We start from the raw sequence: 20,305 nt of genomic DNA, 5'->3' as shown, positions 1-20,305 counted from the left end.
ATGACTTACCTTGGTGTTATATGGCTGGCCAGGTATTATATATGTTGTTAATTATTAATCAATATAATTCAAAGGAGTTGCTCGGCACCTGATATTTATATCAAATTAATAAATATCAGAAACACACGTGTACTCTTTCATACATATATTTATCACTTATATATACAATATATATATTTTCACTTTAATTAGTTGATCATAACTACGACTAAAGTTAAAAAACACTAGATGTAGAGTAATTTTTATCGTAATAATATACACCACCTCCCCACTCCCCCCCCCCACCCCCCCACCCCCCAAATAAATATTTTAAAAAAAATTCCACACTTTTCCTTGCCTTCTCAATTACCTGACATCAGAACAAGAATGTGTTCAAACTTGTACACTATAAATAAGGAGAAACATCCAAGTCTTATCTAAGTAAACACAAAGAGTTTAACAGTCAAAGTGAGTAAAAAAGAGAAAAAAGAATGGAGAATCAACAGCAAAACGAAGTGATTGGAGGAAGCAAGAGAATTGTAGCAGTAGCTGAGAGTCCATTACCTTCTAATAATGATCATCATATTGAGCATCAGGTTAGTAAATATCTTTAATCAAACAATCAGAGGTCTCGAGTTCAAACTCATGTATACACAACAAAATCTTGAAAATATTTATCATGAAAAATTAAAGAGTTGTCTAATTATGTAGAAACACGGCTGGAAAAACTTCTTTGCATATGTGGGACCAGGTTTTCTTGTTTCCTTGGCATATCTTGATCCTGGGAACTGTAAGTTACTTATTATATTTTCTTTTTTCGTGCCTGAAATTTTAGGCACGAACTCACATAAATAATTCATATCGACTTTTTGTTTTTAGTCTTTTTTTTTCACCCTTTACTAGAGCTCGCTCCTTCTTTGCTTTATTGATGACTCAATTTACAATTTTAAAATTGAAGGTGAATGGTGTTTACCATCTGAGTAATCCTTCGTGTCAATTTTTTGGTTTTAGTTGTTCTAAATTAACTTTTTATTAATATTACAGTGGAAACTGATTTGCAAGCAGGAGCAAACCATAGATATGAGGTAAGCAAAAATAAGAAACTTTTGTATGCCCAAAAAATTTAATTAGCTAATAGAGATATGTATGTCAAATAATTATTTGTTTCTTAAATTGTCAGCTTCTTTGGGTGATCCTCATTGGATTGATATTTGCTCTTATTATTCAATCACTTGCTGCTAATCTTGGAGTAAGCACTGGTAAGTTATAAATCAAAATATTAAGATCAACCTGTGTTATGGTGCAGTGGTAGGACTGCTTCATTCTTAACCAGAGATCTCGGATTCGAGCCATGGGTATGGAGAAAATATTGTTGGAAGCGCCACCCACGAATGAGCCCTGCAATGCGTTATTCGAATTTAGTTGAAGTTCCAACGTGGATTCTGAACACCAAATTTTAAAAAAAATGATTTTTAAAAATATTTTTTGCAGGGAAACATTTATCAGAATTATGCAGGGCTGAATATCCAGTATTTGTTAAGTACTGTCTATGGTTGCTAGCTGAAGTTGCTGTCATAGCTGCAGATATTCCTGAAGGTAAAACACTTGTTAACCCTTTTTAATTATTTAATTAAACATGTATAATACCTTTTAATTAAATTAAAAATGGTAATGGATACAGATTAATTAATGATATAATTATTTTAACTCACTATAATTTTTGAGTTATTATAGTGAAATTCATCAATAATGTTCTGTAAAATAGAAATGATAAAAGTTCAGTTTACTTATCACAATAATGTTGTATACTAAACTTTTGTCTTATATAATATAGAATTATTTTTTTTTTGAGTTTTTGAATTATTACATGAATATATATACATATTCCTATATTAATAATATATATAAGGTCATTATTTTATCTAACTCTTTTTTTAATAATTAATTTATGTGTTTCTGCCGGCAGTAATTGGGACAGCATTTGCTCTTAATATATTGTTCCATATTCCTGTTTGGGCTGGAGTTCTTTGCACTGGTGCTAGTACTCTTCTATTCATTGGCCTGCAGAGATATGGGGTAAGTTTTGCTATATTTCTTTTAAACCCCTTCGGAGTTGTTTGGTGGGAGGTATAAGCAGGTGTGTATCTAGGACTTCGAGATGATATAGGTGCAGTATTATGAAAAGAAAAATAAAATAAGATAGATATAAGATTTCAATTTCTAACTTTACTCAGAGAGGTGCACTCAATCATCACTGCATTATATGATCCTTCAAATGTTGGTTCATCCATCTATATTTAAATATTTTTTGAAAAATATAACACTATTATAAATGATTTTGGAAGGATATTCCCCTGGGTATAAGGTATAATAATTCAGAGATCCTGCATTTGGTTGGAGATATTAGACAGTCCTGAGATTATTTGTCTCACCTTTTATATCTTAGTGATGAAATTAGTTATCTCATATATATATATAATGGAATAACTTATCGCATGATAACTTATCTTGAGATTAATAATCTCAGAATAATTTGTTCCTAACCAAACGATGTTTTACTTTTTAACATACCCCTTACAAAAATACTACTAACTTCTAGTTTATTATTATTTCAGATATTTTGACCAAACTACTTTAATTAATGATATCATAGAGTGTTGGTGTAATTTAAAAGCCTTATTAGGGATATGTAAATAAGGATAATTTTGAAAAATAAAGCCAACTCTTTTTTTTAATTATGTAAACAAACATTTATTTTAGTATATAAATAAATATTCAAGTCAATTACCTAAACCACTCAATAAGGTATCTAAATAATTGAATATTGTAGTAATTATATATGTTCAAGCAAACTTATTAAATATTTTATTTATAATATTTAAAAATTAAAACAATACAACGTGTACGTAATCCCATTAGCTAGTTATATAATTGTTCTTTATCATTTGCATTATCTCCTTGGTTGTATTCTGATCTAGTCATTTTGTAAATATATTTTTAATAAAATAGTGAAAAATATATCATTAGTAATTAAAAAATGGAGGGGTCAATATATGTTATTGTTCATATCGATTAGAAAGTACTAAAATTAAATACAAAAAGTATGGGAAAAACATTTTGTCTAGTGTTGTTATTTATATAATTGTCTCTAAGAATCTTACTTTTGAAAAAATGAATTTAAACTAGCTGACTTAATAACAAACCATATTCTTATTGTCTTGTTAGACTAAAGTTTTTACTAATTAATTAATCAATTTTGTATATGCAGGTTAGGAAGTTAGAATTGTTAATAGCAATTCTAGTGTTTGTAATGGCAGCTTGTTTCTTTGGAGAAATGAGTTATGTAAAACCTCCTGCTAATGAATTATTTAAAGGAATGTTTATTCCTAAGCTCAACGGTGACGGAGCCACCGCTGATGCTATCGCCTTGTTGGGCGCCCTCGTCATGCCGTACGTTTTCATAACTAATTTTACGTTGTTTGATTGGATATCAAATATCAAATTTAGTTACTCATGTTTATCATTTTTTTGCAGACATAATCTCTTCCTTCACTCTGCGCTTGTACTATCTAGAAAGATACCTAACTCTGTTCGTGGCGTTAATGTAAGTCCGAAATCCCTTTTGATAAATGGGAAAATTGTGTTTTTAGTCCTTGTACTATTACGTAATTCATTTTTTAGTCCGTCTGTTATTAAATATAGCACATGTAACCCTTAAAAATAATATGGATGTGTTTAGGTCCAATTACTAATAGGGCTCAACTAATTCAAGACTTTTGATTACTCTGATATCATATTAAATTTTGTGATCATCTTATCTAAAAGTTAAAATGTTAAAATAAAAATGTAGGTTTATTTATTTAAAACAAAATATGAAAAATTAATTAATGTTGAACTTTGCAGGAGGCATGTAAATTCTTCTTGATAGAGAGCGGTTTCGCGCTGTTTGTGTCCTTCCTAATCAATGTGGCAGTTGTGTCTGTGTCTGGTACTGTTTGTGGAGCTGACAATCTCTCATATCAAAATAAAGAAAGTTGTAGTGACATTACATTGAACTCTGCTTCTTTTCTTCTCAAGGTTTTAACAACAATCCCTTAATTTAATTATTTTTTCTCTCTAAAATAATCATTTAATTAGAACAAACTAATTATTAAAGTTTTAATTTTAATTAACAGAATGTACTTGGAAAATCAAGTTCTACTGTTTATGCCATTGCATTATTAGCCTCAGGACAAAGCTCTACCATTACTGGTACTTATGCTGGCCAATTTATCATGCAAGTAAGTCTCGAAATTTTAATCCATCCTATTTAGCAAAAAGAAATGGAGCGATATAAGTTCTTTTTTTGAGAGTTCAAGTGACTTTTTTCATTGCTGTTTTTAATTAGATTACTGAATAATGTCTAAGTATCATATTTTTTTTGTGAATTATATAGGGATTCTTGGATCTTAAAATGAAGACATGGTTAAGGAACTTATTTACTAGGCTTATCGCCATTACTCCAAGCCTTGTTGTTTCAATTATTGGAGGACCATCAGGGGCCGGAAGGCTAATCATCATTGCTTCTGTATATTTTACGACCCTTAATTTTTTTTTAAAAACTTTTTTTTTACCTTTGTGTATCGAAAAAATTAATTTTTTTGGACATTTTTCAGATGATACTTTCCTTTGAACTTCCATTTGCTCTCATTCCACTACTCAAATTTAGCAGCGGTTCCACTAAGTTGGGACCACACAAGAACTCAATTTATGTAAGTTATACCACATGTTATTTTTCAAAATAAGCAAATTTTGAAAGTTTAGTCAAACTAACTGACATATCTTTTTTTTTTTTTTTTTGGAATATCTAGATTATCGTGATCTCGTGGGTTCTTGGACTAGGCATCATTGGGATCAACATCTACTACCTTAGCACAGCTTTTGTGGGTTGGCTTATAAGCAACAATTTGCCTAAAGTTGGAAATGTGTTGATTGGGATCGTAGTATTTCCATTGATGGCTATATATATTCTAGCTGTGATTTACCTTATGTTTCGAAAAGATACAGTCGTGACCTACGTTGATCCAATCAAGGATGATCATATGGAAAATGGAACAAACAATATGGAATTAGTAGATCGTGTGCCTTATAGAGAGGATCTTGCTGATATTCCATTGCCACAATAAGTTTTTTCATTTGTTGTAATACACTTCAATTTTCACTCTTAATTTTGTGTTTGGTCTAATAATGAAATTATAATGTGGCTTGTGTCATGGTGCAACATGAAATTCCTCAAATTTTGGTTGCGCAAATCTTGAATATGTTAAACCTTCGACTTCGACTAAGCAATCAATCTCTTACATCCAATTTCATTCTGCGTCATAACAATTTTTATTAGAATAACTTGTTTTTATGGTTATTTTTCGTTGTATCGTTACCACCAAGCACACATATTTTTTTCTCTTAAGTTTTTTGCTATTTATGTGCTTAAATATTTTTTTATTTGCCACATCAGTTATTTAGGTAATATTAATAAATTTAGAGGATAAAAAATTAACAAAATAATTTGAGAAATCCCTATATTTTACTCCATCAATTCATTACTTTGCCAATTGAATCAAATGAAGTCAATTACGAAGGTTTGTTATTTTGCTTAAAAAATTACCGTAAAGTTAAAATGTTAAAATAGATTTGAAATTTTATGTATTTATATATAAAAAAAAAAAGGAAAAAAGAAGAAGAGACCAAGGAGCAAATTACCCAATCGTTCCTTAGTACCTCCATTTTGAGGGCATTGCGGTGCGGGGTGGGGTGAGTTTAAGGTTATGCGGGGCGGGTAGATTTAAGATTGCGTCGAGCGGATGGAAGTAAACTTTTTTATTTTTAAAACAAATGTGAATTCCTATTATATTAAATTAATACAACTTAATAAAAATGAATTTATTTTATGAATTCTATTTATATATCAAACTTAACAAAAAAAAATATATTAAAAAAATTATACGAGGCAAGTTAATGCGAGATGAATCTATGCGGAGCAGGATGGAAGCGAAAAATGAAAAAAATTGTCATGCGGAACGGAGTTAAGCTCAACCCACCCCACCCTGTCCAGCCACATTGCCATCCCCAGTGCGAGTCTCGTTCTCTGCGTTTCCATAGATGCTAGCAGTAAGAACTCTCTCAATCATGAAGAGACCAATAACCATGGCTTCAACCCCATCAACTCCACCATCTCCACAATCTCTCCCTTCCAAAACTACATCTTTGAGAACCCTTTCTTCCAAAAAACCAAGAAATATTCTAACAAATCCAATCCCAGAAGAAGATCCCAAATGGGTACCCCTCAACTTATCAAGATCAGAACTTTACTTGCCCCTCACCTTCCCAACAGGCCAAACCTTCAGGTGGAAACAGACAGGACCCATTCAGTATACTGGTGTTGTTGGTAGGTCCCACTTGGTTTCACTGAAGCAGCTTGAAAATGGTGATGTTGGGTACTATTTCCATTACACTACCTCTGACTCTGAATCATCTGCTGCTAAGGTAGCGCTTCTTGATTTTCTCAATGTGGAAATTTCTTTAACTGAGGTTTGGGAGGGTTTTAAGGCTTCTGATAAAAGATTTGCTGAATTGGCTATTCATTTGGGGGGTGCTAGAGTACTGAGGCAAGACCCTATTGAGTGTCTTATTCAGTTTATTTGCTCATCTAATAATAATATCAAGAGAATTACTATGATGGTTGATTTTATTTCATCATTGGGGAATTATTTGGGAGCTGTTGGAGGTTTCAAGTTTTATGAGTTTCCTTCACTGGAAAGGTTGGCAATGGTTTCTGAACAAGAGCTAAGAGCTGCTGGATTTGGTTACAGGTATGCTTTTTCTCAATCATGGTGGTTTCAGAGTTTTGTTTTTTCTTTAAATCATGTGTCCTATGATATCAATAGGCCCTTTATATCTTCTTTCTTTTATATAACTGTGGTGTCCGGGCCAGTCCCATCAGGTACCGCATAACTTTGTCCAACAAGTCTAAGACATAATGAAAAGAGAGAACTTATTGAGCGGTTAGGCATAAAAAATGTGAAATTTGGAAAAAAGTTGAAATTGGTGTTTGGAAACTGAAGTTGTTTTTGAATTTTTGCAAGTGATTTGGAGTGAAAATTGTGAAAAATAGAGCTTTATGGAGTTTTTTGAATTCCGGAAAAATTAACAATTCTATTTCCAAACAGTTTCGGGAAAAAAGCGAAAAATATCCTCGGCCAAATGGGCACTTAGTATTTTTGTCTTTGGTGGGAGTTGAATTTGAAACCTCATGGTTCTTAATCCACTTCATTGACAACTAGCCACACCTGGGGGTACGAATAGGTTCTTATGTCTTTATTGGGAATGTACAAAATTATACATATAGAAGGGGCGTTACTGGTGTATGGAACTGCAGTGAAATTGATGAGCTTTATCTCAAACGAATTGATGTGACAGTCTTTACGAAATCTATCAAATTCCATTAAGTTTCCTTTTCCCTCTATTTTAGTTTCAAACTCTCACTAAAGAAGTGCATGTATTTTCAGATACTAAGATTTCTAGTGGCTTTGAAACACTATTTGGCATTACCTAAATCGGCTTGGTTAACAATATGGTGATGAATGATCTCCAAAGCCTTTTAAAATGGTATCAAATGACAGATGATGTGATACATCTTATATCTTCAACTTTTGGGTTGTTTCATCTTTCCAATTCCATTGCATTTTCACTTCGGGCAATTTTGACAGGAACTTGAGTATTTTGTGTAGATGAGAACACTTTCAACTTTCTAGTTATTGTTGAACTGATGTCAAGTTATAGTTATATTTAATAACTCACTCCATAACGCTCCTGATCTTGTATTGAATGATTAGGGCTAAATATATAGTAGGTACTGTGGAAGAACTGCAATCAAAGCCTGGTGGAGGTATGGAGTGGCTTGCTGCACTTCGCAAAGTAGATCTTCCTGAGGCCATTGTTTTGCTGTGCTCTCTACCTGGTGTTGGTCCTAAGGTCGCAGCATGTATTGCTCTCTTCTCTCTAGATCAGCACCATGCTATTCCAGTTGATACTCATGTGTGGAAGGTTAGCTTTCAAAAGCTTTATATTTTCTTGTTATATAAGAGATCACAAACATCTTCTGACATATGCATTTTCCTTTGATTCCATACAAGTCACAAGATATAAGATATGCTTTCTTATAAATATTTCAAATTAAGATAAACCTAAAGAAGATTATTATTATTATTATTGTAGTAGTAGTTGTTGTTCCTTTCTTGCTTGATATGTTCCCAAGACCTCTATTTTGCTACGAAAAGAGTATATAGATGGGACTAATGAGTTCTTTCTTAACAAATAAAGGGGGGAGGGGAGAGGACTGAAAAAATAATGAGGAGAGTTGAAATCTATTAAATTTTGTAGCAGATTGTTGGTGTGAATGATTATTTATGGATGAAGGTTGTGCAGTTTTTGAACTTATTCACTTCATTGTGGAGATCCTTTTTCCTAGATGTTTTTATGCTCATCTGTTCATTTATATTTATTTCATGCCTACTCTGTGTGCTTCTCTTTACCACTATATTAAGTAATTAAATGTGTGTTTTCTCTACCAACTTAAGTTTTTAGACGAGATGATCAAACGATTTTAACATGGTATCAATGGCACAACCAAGTGACCAATGATCCTCATTTGTTGTGTTCTCAATAGTGGATCCCCCATATTCCATGCTTTAGTTGTCTAGTACTAATGTATTGGGAGAGAGGGGTTAAGTCCCACGTTGGTTGAGCAAATGGGTTGTCTTATGGTCTCTATGATCTTGGAAAATCCTTCCTTTATGAGCTAGCTTTTGAGATTGAACTAGGTCCACTGTCCATCTATTCACATGGTATCAAAGCAGACAGAGATCCTGAGTTCAAATTTCACTGCCACTTGGAAAGCAAAAAATATTTCATGTGTTCGGCCAATGAAGAAGAATTAGGGCCACACATGAGTGGGTGTATTACAATATAATTAAGTAATTAAAACTTGCTCTCTCTAACAATTTAGGCTTTTAGATGAGATGATCACACACTTCAACAATTATCTATTGTTTATGTTTCTCCAGAAGAAACTTTTTCCTATACCAATCAAACAAAGCAAAAATATGCTTCACAGTAATCACAGTTTAGCAGTTGGTTAACTATCCGTAATTTGGTTTTGTAGCTAACATAGTCTTACCGAGTATGAAGTTCCCTTCATGTAAGGAAAATAGGAGCCTGCATATTGACAGTTTCTAGCCTATGTTTTCTTCTTAAATGAGCACCAACTTTTGGTTTATGTCCTTAAAAAAGTTCACTTATTCCGGGAAAAGAGTTAAGATGTAAACAGCTTGGAGCTTTACTGTCTGTCATAGTGCCAGATTCTTGAGGAAGCAAATGGTTTTGGGGATGCTTTTTTCCTGAAAGGAGTAGCTTGTTTGGTTACCAATGAAGTGAAAATATGAGTTTATAAATGATGCAAAATTCGTTTAAATTTTTTTTAAAATGATGCAAAACCCATACTTATAAATGATGTAAGGATTCATCCCAACAGGTTATGCATACTTTCTTTTCTTTTTGGTGTAAGGAGGATTTTATAAATGATGTGAAATCCATACTTAATCTCTTAGAATCCCTATAAGATTGGACTGGGTTTTTTCTTCTGCTTTCTGATCACCTGTAATTACTTCAGCATTCCCTTAGTGCTGCTTTTACGACACAATTACCCTTCTCAAAAAAAAAGAGAGGAAGAAAACACTGGATGCAGGAAAAAGTGATAATTGAACCAATTAGGGTAGCGGGAGTACTATGAGTAGCACATCACAGTTCTCCGTGATGTATGTTGGCCCGGATTCTGCTATTACCTAATTTGATCAACTGTTCCCTGCTACATGTATTGAGATATTGACATGCAAACATGCTTCTCTCTTTGCTCTTTGAAGTTACTTAAATTTCAGAAAATGTACTTCTGTTCATATCTGTTATTATCATTTTCAACATTTCTTCTTGATCTTTGGCTAGATTGCGACCAGGTACCTCCTCCCTGAACTGGCAGGAACCAGTCTTACGCCTAAACTTTGCAATCGTGTGGCTGATGCTTTTGTGAGGACATATGGGAAATATGCTGGTTGGGCTCAAACTCTGCTTTTCATTGCGGAACTACCTTCACAGAAAGCACTGTTGAATTCTACGGAAGAGAAGTCTCCTAATTCTAAAAAGAGAAAACTGGGTGGGATCACAAAGGTCCCCAAAGAATGATATGTCATGCTTGTGTTTTCATGCTCGAAATTAGATTTAATCTACGTGCAGAGCTGATGAAAACTGTTCTTTCTAGTTCTCACCATCCGAGGTATCAAAAACATCTCAGAAGATTTTTCATCTAGAATTGCTAAGATTTTCAGTTATATGGATGTTAAAGTTGAAAAGAATGTATGTTGCTTAGAGAGTGATTCTACATGAAATGTTTGCAATTACCCTTCTGGTTTGCTGCATTTTATCGTATTTTACTTTTTGTTAGTTTATATTAATGATACATATATATTTGGCGATTTCTACTTGAAGAACTGTTAGGTTAACTAGCACTTTTAGATTCTTAAACATCTAATAGAAGATGCTGCTCTTCCTCCTAGGCTGGAAGGAAAAATACATTGGTTATTGGGGATGGAGAAATTCTAATTATCTGCATTCCTGGCACCTGTTGCTTCTTGAGATTTTTTGGCAATTGATAGTGTCCATACTAATTAATTGATATTCCTTTGCAGGCATGGGAAAACTCATCTAGCTGGTGAGCATTTTGCATGAAGTCACTGTTCCATAATTATTTAATCGGTGGCGACTTACAGCCTAATTTTGTAAGTAGGGTATTTGTTATTCTGTTTTGGTAGTTCCAATTTGAACGTTCAGGCTGCTAAAGTTTCACATAATGAAATGTGTAGGACTTCCTTCTGTAAGAATGTATTAATTTGCATTAACTATATGTTGTGTGTTAAATTGGTTAAAGGCTTCAATTTGCATTTGCTATCTGTCTGACTACGTCCATTTTCCCCCACCTTCGTCGTAATTGTTCTCTTGGAAATTAATAGGACATTAGGACATAAAGATCGTCAATAAAATGCCTGATTGATTTCGAAACCATTTCCTTCACTTGTTCTGTTTTTGTTCATTAAAAAAATTCAGGAACATAGACAGTGAAAGACATGAAAATAAGAAGCTGAACATTTCAATTGGGACCTTTTCATCTATGCAATTGAACTTCAAATAGATGATAATATCAATGTGCCTGCATTTGATTGAATCAATAACCTGTGTAAAGATATAGTTCTGTATTTCTACATTCCTATGATTTGAACATTTATATGGAAATCACGTCTGAGCTTCACCCAAACAAAGAATGGTCAACATTGTTCTTTTATCCTCACGGAGCATCAATTGCCAGTCTTATGGACACCTTATTATGTGGATCTCCCAAAGTTTTTTATGAGTGAGGGATGGTAAATCTCTTCATCCCTAGACACGCCTGGAAAAGTCATATTAGAAAAATGTAAATAAAGCGAAATGATAGGACAACGGCTAACTTGAAATGACACTTAATACAATGATAGTCTTGACTTTTGATTGACATGCTTTTGTTTGGTTGGCATATAGTTGAATTTGGAACAAGTACACATATTGGGTCGTAGTTCTTGACCTATCACAGTGAAAAGTGCTTGTAAATTTGTGGGGAGGAAATGCAAATCCTACTAGACATGCATTTAGTGCCCGTTTGGGTTGACTTATTTTAGATGCTTTTAAGCCAAAATAGCTTTTAAGCAGTTATGAAGTGTTTGAGTAAAGTTAAAAAGTGCTTATAAGCACTTATTTTAAAGCCAAAATAACAAAAATAAGCCAAAAGCCATAAGTTAGAAATCCTAACTTATGGCTTTTGGCTTATAAGTCTTAAGCCAAAAGCCAATCCAAACAGGCCCTTAATTTAGTCTTTCAGTTATTTAATGTGTATACTTTCAATAATTAACTTTCTTTCTAAGGGTATTTCAGTCTGAAGATGTTAAGCAAATGTTGATTAAGCTAAAACTAGTACTAGTCAATCTGTATATGTATTAACAGTTGATAGACACACACTACAACATCGACATCAAATATTAGTTCTTTTAAGAGAACCTCTGAGAAGAAAAAAGCAAATCTGGAAAAGATTAGTTTTTGTTTAATAAAAGTGGTGCAAACAGTGTTGATAGATTCTTGTGTTTTAGTTAGCAGAAGTATGTAAAAGACATAATGTCCATCTTCCTGTGGTATTAGTTTCGGCCAATTTATAATCTTGAAATTGTGGCTCTGTACCACAATCTTCTTGATAGAATCCAGTCTAGGAAGAGTGATTAAAATTATAAGAAGGGAATATTGGTCAACAATGAGAAATGAATGCCTCATGTAGAAATCACACTTCCTAAGTGTTAAATATTGATATATTGGATTATTGATCTGTGACTAATCATGGAATTTGTTTTTTGAAGAAATTCTACATATGGTGTTCGTTGACTTCTTTCATCAATTATCATAATTTGGATTGTCTGTTTTTGGTCAGCATGTTATTCCTTCATATCTTGAAAATGTCTTTGTTAAGAAGATATAGTTCGTAGAGGTAATAACTTGGTAACAAAAAAGGAATAGAAGTTTACTTTCTCAACGATGGCTTTGTGACTGAAATAGTATCTACGGTGATGTCAAGAGGATTGCCAGTTTCCTCTTCGAATAAGACTAATAAATTGTCCCCTGGTTGGAGAAATGATCTTGGAACATTGTACCTGGAAATGAACAATTTTAGTTGCTGGGGGTTTAGTCATTAATTACTAATGTATAAACTTTCGTGGATAAACAAGAGTGCATGAGATCTTTAAGTGAAGAGGTTTATTAAGTAGATAAGAGATAAGATCGACTGGTTTTGAGATGACCTGCTAATACTACAAATAACATATGGTGAAAATAGATGGATTCTAATGTGGCCTTATTATTCTATGAATAACGTATACTGAAGATCTATATTAATCATAGTTATTCAGTACAAAAAAGTTTGTACAAGTATCAATCTGAATTAGTGTCACCTTACATACCAAGTTTGTGATGGAATGCCTGCAAGCGTTCGAAATGAGACCCAATATCGGCCGATGCTTTGTCCATTAACCCAAGCCTCACCTTTTCCCATGGAGCCAAGGTTTAATGCAACAGGATCATCACCCTTGGGTGCATCAAAAACTGACTGACGAATTGCAATCAATCAATATATCATAGCTTGAGTAAAATAACAAATATATTGGAATATGTAAGAGCTGTTTGTAGCATTGCAAACCGAAACATAAGCACATATATAATTGCTAAGGATCTCTTGGTCTCTTAAACAAGTAGCACTACATGATATAGAAAAAAGTTATCCGGAAAGGATCCATAGACTTACCTTGTACCATGTGAGCGGTTGAGAAGAGCCTAAGCTGCTCCAATTAACACTCTTTGATTCTTCTAATGAGTAAATCTGTAACTTCTCCCCCAATAATCCAACCTTCAGAAAATGTTTTATACTGATGTAAGCTTAATTAGAAATTGCACTCACTTGTCAAAGAATTATGGTTGTTAGGTTTGTTGTTCTCAGCCTTAAAAGTGCTCTACTAAAGAATGATCTTGATAGATTAATGTGGCAGAAAACGTTAAATGCCTTGCAAAGTTTTTGGTTAAGTTATCATTAGCGGTGTATACATTTTATGGCATGAGCAGAGTATTAATGACTAAACAAACAACAAATTTGGGTTATCTTTTACCTGACAATTACCTGATAACCCCATGATAAACTGGTGATATTATTGGCCTCTTTGCTGTCTTCAATAATTACTGACTTTACACCAAGAGCCCTGCGTTCAAGAAATGATCCTGAATCCTGCACGATGAGGATAAAAATCATTTTATCTTTATAATCTCTTGCTGCTAAATACTTCTTTCTTAAAACTAGAAATCACAAATCTAAAGAAGGTGGTGCTTAAGCAAGTCATGTGAATACATGAACTTGGCAAGTGCAATGAAATGCTGTCCCTTGACGCTTCTATGATTGAGAGGGAAAGAGAGCTCATATATGCAATTCATAATGTACTGTTCTACCTTATGAGTAGTAATTCTCTTTTCACCAAAAAGAAAAAAATGCAACTTCCAAATATGAATATGCACTTCCTCTATTGCTAATATCATGATGAAATTGACAATGTATTCAATAATGGGTGATGTATTATTAGTTGCAACCCAGGAAAACCAACAGAGGAAATGAAAGTACGTACTGGTAAGCCAACAGTTGCACTTAGTAATGAGATGTTATTTGTCCCTTCATTCAGAGAAACAGCGCCCTCTAATGTAAATGCTGTATTTCTGAACCGTCCATGTAAAGAACCTACAAAACTCAACAGTTAGAAGTTTAAGAGGTTTTGTAAATTGATGGTTTGAGCTGCATAAAGTGTTGATTTGTGCTTCACATAGAAGCATCACTGGTATGCAACCTTCTTTCTGGAGACCTTTCTTTCGGTCTGTAGCTTGGGATTAGGAACTCTAAGAAACAAAAATTATGAGTTCTTATTGGAAATGGAAGCATTTTTTTCTTCACTGGTCAAGCCAGTTCCTACACTCAGAAGTTCCATTTCCATAAACAAAGTGTAGAATCTGGAAATCTTATCACTCTTGTAACAATGGTACAGCTGAAATATCCAGAAGTTCCAAATTTGCATTAGGAAATATGGTGTTTGTGTCTGTCTGCATGTGTATCTCTTTTTCTCATTATCGTTTAATAAAGAGTAGTTCGTAACAGTTAATTGTTCACTGCCGTTCTTTTTTCGCTTTTGTTTCCTGATTTTCTATGAGAGGAGTGTGTATCGGGGCCAGGGTGCATAATGAAATCTTTGCTCATGTGTAGGACAAATATTTGCCCCTTGTTTCATTATTTTTGAAACTGCACGACACAATTTTCATTTGTATATTGTATTCACGTGAAATGCTTACCTACATGTTCTCCATTCACAAAAGCATGTAAAACATGGCCTAAGGACTTCACACTTAGTGTAGACTGCTGTTCCATCGAATCCTGCTGGATACTGTCATGTGGATTTCACACATTAGTATAAGGCAGTTCCTAGAATGCATTACTATTTTAATTATATTATACTGTGCGAGTAAATATAGCTGAAAGATGTCCTTCAATCCTGGTTTAATTTATCTGAATATATTATTACTTTATTTCTCTGAGTTGAGTGGTGTATGGAGGATTTTTAAGTTTACCTGGAAGTATACCAAAGATAATCAGATACATCCTTTGTAGTATTCATATGCTCCAGTAATACGTCTGATCTCAGTGTAGTAGCATCAAATTGTGGAATAACCTCTTCAAATTGTTCCCATTTCTCAGCCGTGTCAAACTTAATGGCTGGTATTGTTATTCTTGTATTGAATTGTGTGCTTACCTATTACAGATGAACATGCGGCCAGTTAGTGTCTTCTATGGTTATAAACCAAATCTTAGCTCTTCTCTAAATTAGGAATAAGGAGATGATTTGGCATCTCTACATATCCTTAGGATTGCAGTGAGTAGATCTGGAAAGGTTAACTATTCGTAGAATTGAAAGAAACTTTTTAAGTATGTCAGTATTTACCTTTGCCGTATTGAAGGCTACAGTCTTGCAGTCAGGTAAGATGCTTATAGATTTCCGAGGTAATTCATATGACGAATTCTGAAATTGCACTACTACACTTTTTGTGTTATCCATGTTGACTAGAAATGCTGCACAAGCTCCAGAATCTCCACTGAATACATAAGCCTGGTTTGTATAGTGCTTGTAAGCTTTGAGATTGAGATTATCTTTGTAAGAAAGAGAGAAAAGTCGGGCCTTGAAATGAGGGTTACTCGTGAACTCGGTGGATATTTACCTCTTGTTGTTCACCTAAGGACTGCATGGAAGGGAATACAGAAAGTATGGTCTCTGAACATAACTTCACCGCTTCATGTAACTCTTTCAGATGTCCCCATTTTGGTTGTCTAATTAAACCTGTCGTAGAATTCTCAATCAAAGCTAGTGAAACCACTGGAAGCACGAGTAAAACTTGTGTATTCCTTACCATACTCATCTAATGGAGCTTGGTCATAGTAACTTGTTATCATATATTCCGCAGCAGTCCTTCCAAAATTGGTTCCTCCATGATACTGATAATGCAGCCATCCAGAGAACCTTGTTAGATGATGGATGATAAAGCAGCTAAAATTTGATACACTGGACTTGGTAGTGAAGTATGTTGACTCTATTCGGTATGAGGTAAGTTTTTTTCCTTCTTCTTATATTTGACGATACTTTCTTCTTTTTTCGAGTTAGTAGGTGTGAAATTTACCATATAATAGTTGATGAAGGTTCCATTCTTCCTTGCAATGAATAAAGCAACATGATATGCCATGTCTTCTGCTGATCTTAGTGTTGCATTCTGACCATACACTTGATAGCTTTTAACACAAAAAAAATGAAAATTCTATTGAGTCTGACTCTGGTTATCAAACGATTGAACAACGTAGAATATATATATAATAGCTTACAAGCTTGTCCAGTTCTCAGTCCAGATAGATGGCTTGTTTGGTGAATTAGGCCCTGTAAATGTTTCTCCACATTTCAACCCATTGCATGCATTGATCTGTAGCATGTCTAGGAAAATGCCTTTTAGAAAATGACATAGTTTAATTAGTCTTCAGAGTGAAGAAAGTTAAGTAACTTACAACAGGATCTGGAGCATCATCTTGCTTGCACATACACCATGGAACACCAGTTTGAAGTCCAACAGCCATCTCCGCCGCCCACGAGACGTAAGGAGGACCATCTTCTCCAAATGCTTTTTCTACATTTTGATATTCATTCTCTATCTGCATGTATACAAAAAAATAAACTTCTATACACTGACAATATATGTTTTTTTTTTTTTACATTAATCATATCATCTAAACGATAACTAGACAGGAAATCAGAAATAATGTATGTTACATGTTAAATTTCACCTGCGATAGTATAATTGGACCTCCTTGTGAAGCATATAGTCCTTCTGATTTCATTAGGTTCACTATTTTTGTAGTGAAATTTTGCATGTAAAACTGTTAACAAACAATTTACACTTAGTCATTATTGATGAACTATTTATCATTTTTGAAAGGGAAAAGGGGCAAATATACCTCGGAACTATAGTAAATGATATGCAGATATCCCCCATCGTACTTTTGGGACATTGGTGCCCCTACCGTCCAAAAACTAGAGTATATTTACCCTTTATACCAATGGGCATACATGTGTCATAATCTTATTCATCGATTCGACATTTATTAAATATCGGATTGATCGATAAAATTGTGCCACATATCCCTATTTAATCTTTTGTTAGAGTGAAGGGCATATATGTTCTAGTTTTTTTATGGCAGAAGCACCAATGTCCCAAAAGTATGACGGAAGGTATATGCATACCATTTACGATAGTTCGAAAGTATGTTTGTCCTTTTTCCCTTTTTGAAATCGTAAAATGATTTGATACGATATGATACATGGAATGGGAGGAAGATATTACCTTAAAGGGTTCATTATTTGAGCGGAAAACAACGCCAGGGACATCATGTAACCAAAAAGGAAAACCTCTATAAACATCAAAAATCACAATATAGTTTAGTTAATTTGCCCAAAATAGAGGGGTCAAAAGTTAAATATAGATAATATTTTGGACCAAGGATGCAAAATATCTTAAAGTTGAAGCATGTAAAATTACCCATAAGTCCATTCACCCTCAATATAGGGCCCAATTCGAAGGCAAGCATAGAGACCTTGTGCTTGAATTTGCTTCATAAATGCTACTATGTCACGTCTTCCACTAAAATCATACTGATTCGATGCGTAAAGTATTTAGCGTTCACATAAAATTCGGAAAAAAAAAATATTGATGACAACATTTTATCCAATACCTGTCCAGGTTGGGGTTCATGAAGGTTCCAAAATACATAAGTTTCAATCACATCTATTCCACCTTCTTTAGCTTTTGATATTAGAGATGGCCACATCTATAAGAAATAAAATAATGGTTGGAAAAGAGAGCCAAAAAAAAAAGTGAGGAAAAAAACTCTTTTTTCAAGCCAAAAACAATATAGTAATGCAAGTTGTCAAATATACATTATTCAAACAAATGTAAGGATGGTCTTTTGAAAACAATATTTCTACCTTTTCGAGGTAGAGATAAAATTTGCGTACACTTTACTCTTTCCATATCTCATTTGTGGGTTTACGATGGCATGTTGTTATTGTTAACAAATGAATAATAATGTAAGGGAAGCAAAAGTAGTGTTAGTGAAGGTGAAATTCAGTTTAGTACTGTTTATAATTTGAATTAACACTCACATTTTAAGGGAGAGGTGATGAACATTACATAGATCAACAAGGGTTGTGGTGGAGTGGTAAATCTTTCATCCTTAATCAGAGTACGGAGTCATCTTTGTTAGAGAGCACTTTACCCAGTGTGGGACTTCATGGCGCGAATCTAAATTTAGTCGGACTCTATTGTGATTTTATTTTTTTGATGACAAGGGAAAGTCGGACTCTATTGTGGTTACTGGACAGCGTGTGGAATTTTTTTTTTTGATTTAGATGCAATTTCCAATCAAAGTCTAAATCCTAACAAACCTTATCGACTAGTTAATTTGCTCACCTATATTTTCATATATTAATCCCTACGCACATGGCTACAAATTACAAATTGTCAACTACTAATTAATATCTTGTTAAAAAAAAGAATGATCTGTCAATTCATTTTTGGTTTTTATCCTCTTAGATTTAAAAAAAATATTTTTTAGATTCCCGTGAAAATGCATCTGCTATTTTTTGGGTGTGCACTAGATAAACTCACATCAATGTAATATTTTACAAATCACCTAGAAAATATAAATTACACCAAGCAAGTTTGCTACGACGAGTTCAATTAAGAAACTTTGACAAGAGAGAATCGATCCCTAAACTCTCTCGTAAAATATCATATGTTATACCAACTCAATCATCCTTAATTCTCAGTAACTAATTAAGTGTTAATTTAACTTAAGAGACCTTCCTTAGATGCTGTCAGAAAATCCACCTATATATGTCAAATTAAGTACACCTATATATGTTACTATATTATAGGTAGAGTTTAAATATTATACAGAGGTAAAATATTTTATATTATTAGATCATTTTTATTTTTTTTGTAATAGATATTATATTTTATTTTAGAATTTCAAATCTCACATTTTAGGAAGATTTATCTATAATTATTCTTCGAATGATTTAATAATATATAGAACGTAAATTATTTAAAATAACTATGCATTTAAACATGCGATTTAAGTAACTACTAAAAGACGTGAAACTCCAACTGGCTAAAGTGACGAAAACTTGGAATTTCATATCCTTTAATAGTAATACTTTTTACATTTAGATCATATTTTTTGATAAATAAGTTGATCGAACTATATAACTCGATAGAGTAACAAAGAAAGAGGGGGAAAAAATACATACATCAGGAGTGCTTCTAGGATAATGAATAGATCCAGAAAATAGCATCTTCCTTTCTCCATCTATCATCAATGATCTTCCATCATAACTCACATTTGCTCCGCCGGTAGACACCACCATCACCATCACCATCAATAATGCCACGGCTACTGACCACGATATGTCCATCGTCTCGTAGCCGTGTACGTAACACGACACTAGCTGATTTTTATTGTATGGACAATGTATATATACATATAATTGAAGCTTAGAACCAAAATGAGGAGTGAAATTAAAGTTTAGAAAAACAAATATGAGTATGAAGAGAGAGCGGAAGAGGCAAGTTAGAAGTGGGGGCTATTACATGTGAAGTACACTCAATGAAATTATTGTGTCCCTTTCTCATCTTTTATACTTCATATTAAAAATTCCTCTCTTAAAACTTACTTTTAATTTAAAAAAAGAAAGAGAGGTTGTACAAATAAAACCATAATGATATTTCCGTGGAACATGTGTGGGCAAATTTCATGACCCAACTACTAGTCCTAGAGTCAACAAATTGATGATTAAGTGTTTTTATCACTTTAACTTATAATACGGAGACTTTGGACAAATCTCTCCTAATGAGCTAGTTTTTAGGGTATGGTATTAAAGTCAGTGTCATTCCAATTGTTGTTCATCATTGGACCCTCATATATAAGTGTTGACGTACGAACCGTTGGACCGTCATTTATAAGTATTCACGTTCGAGTTGAAGTCTG

The 20,305-nt window shown here is 33.4% G+C and overlaps 3 protein-coding genes across 4 annotated transcripts; 2 read left to right on the top strand and 1 right to left on the bottom strand.

The window, feature by feature from the left end:
• Positions 1 to 422: 422 nt before the first annotated feature.
• LOC125809364 (metal transporter Nramp5-like) lies at positions 423 to 5,188 on the top strand. Its single transcript, XM_049489019.1, has 13 exons — positions 423 to 575; positions 691 to 769; positions 1,024 to 1,064; positions 1,160 to 1,238; positions 1,471 to 1,575; positions 1,946 to 2,055; positions 3,248 to 3,429; positions 3,514 to 3,583; positions 3,883 to 4,056; positions 4,155 to 4,259; positions 4,415 to 4,546; positions 4,635 to 4,730; positions 4,830 to 5,188. Exons 1-13 carry the CDS (start codon positions 471 to 473, stop codon positions 5,142 to 5,144), a joined length of 1,593 nt encoding a protein of 530 aa, XP_049344976.1. The 5' UTR covers positions 423 to 470; the 3' UTR covers positions 5,145 to 5,188.
• Positions 5,189 to 6,088: 900 nt separating this feature from the next.
• Positions 6,089 to 10,518, top strand: LOC125809299 (N-glycosylase/DNA lyase OGG1). Its single transcript, XM_049488959.1, has 3 exons — positions 6,089 to 6,827; positions 7,851 to 8,061; positions 10,015 to 10,518. Exons 1-3 carry the CDS (start codon positions 6,118 to 6,120, stop codon positions 10,249 to 10,251), a joined length of 1,158 nt encoding a protein of 385 aa, XP_049344916.1. The 5' UTR covers positions 6,089 to 6,117; the 3' UTR covers positions 10,252 to 10,518.
• Positions 10,519 to 11,258: 740 nt separating this feature from the next.
• LOC125809298 (beta-galactosidase 16-like) lies at positions 11,259 to 19,762 on the bottom strand. Of its 2 annotated transcripts, XM_049488958.1 has the most exons (19): positions 19,569 to 19,762; positions 17,990 to 18,085; positions 17,797 to 17,909; positions 17,602 to 17,668; positions 17,045 to 17,137; positions 16,769 to 16,912; positions 16,592 to 16,686; positions 16,393 to 16,501; positions 16,126 to 16,210; positions 15,937 to 16,055; positions 15,663 to 15,827; positions 15,292 to 15,473; positions 15,016 to 15,107; positions 14,304 to 14,413; positions 13,808 to 13,912; positions 13,439 to 13,540; positions 13,098 to 13,243; positions 12,666 to 12,791; positions 11,259 to 11,509 (listed from the first exon to the last, which is right to left on the bottom strand). In XM_049488958.1, the coding sequence occupies exons 1-19, from the start codon at positions 19,731 to 19,733 to the stop codon at positions 11,500 to 11,502; spliced, it is 2,124 nt and encodes a 707-aa protein (XP_049344915.1). In that variant the 5' UTR covers positions 19,734 to 19,762; the 3' UTR covers positions 11,259 to 11,499. The 2 variants fall into 2 exon arrangements, 1 of the variants encoding a protein (XP_049344915.1); XR_007441790.1 differs by lacking the exon at positions 11,259 to 11,509 and having other exon boundaries at positions 13,098 to 13,239; positions 19,569 to 19,733.
• Between the last annotated feature and the right edge of the window lie 543 nt (positions 19,763 to 20,305).

The sequence above is a fragment of the Solanum verrucosum genome, unplaced genomic scaffold, assembly GCF_900185275.1.
Source record: "Solanum verrucosum unplaced genomic scaffold, falcon-dt-bn FXZP01000062.1, whole genome shotgun sequence".
Lineage (NCBI taxonomy): Eukaryota > Viridiplantae > Streptophyta > Magnoliopsida > Solanales > Solanaceae > Solanum > Solanum verrucosum.
The sequence above is the reverse complement of the archived record's forward strand: the minus strand, read 5'-3'. Positions and strand labels throughout refer to the sequence as shown.

Excerpts from the sequence above, each read along its gene's own strand:
- LOC125809364 (XM_049489019.1), top strand. The coding sequence starts at position 471 with ATGGAGAATCAACAGCAAAACGAAGTGATTGGAGGAAGCAAGAGAATT. Across the intron at positions 770-1,023 it reads ATATCTTGATCCTGGGAACT|TGGAAACTGATTTGCAAGCA; the intron begins GTAAGTTACTTA and ends TTAATATTACAG. Across the intron at positions 4,731-4,829 it reads CACACAAGAACTCAATTTAT|ATTATCGTGATCTCGTGGGT; the intron begins GTAAGTTATACC and ends TGGAATATCTAG.
- LOC125809299 (XM_049488959.1), top strand. The coding sequence starts at position 6,118 with ATGCTAGCAGTAAGAACTCTCTCAATCATGAAGAGACCAATAACCATG. Across the intron at positions 6,828-7,850 it reads GCTGCTGGATTTGGTTACAG|GGCTAAATATATAGTAGGTA; the intron begins GTATGCTTTTTC and ends TTGAATGATTAG. Across the intron at positions 8,062-10,014 it reads TTGATACTCATGTGTGGAAG|ATTGCGACCAGGTACCTCCT; the intron begins GTTAGCTTTCAA and ends ATCTTTGGCTAG.
- LOC125809298 (XM_049488958.1), bottom strand. The coding sequence starts at position 19,733 with ATGGACATATCGTGGTCAGTAGCCGTGGCATTATTGATGGTGATGGTG. Across the intron at positions 16,056-16,125 it reads AGCTCCATTAGATGAGTATG|GTTTAATTAGACAACCAAAA; the intron begins GTAAGGAATACA and ends ATTCTACGACAG. Across the intron at positions 14,414-15,015 it reads TGTGAATGGAGAACATGTAG|GTTCTTTACATGGACGGTTC; the intron begins GTAAGCATTTCA and ends TGAGTTTTGTAG.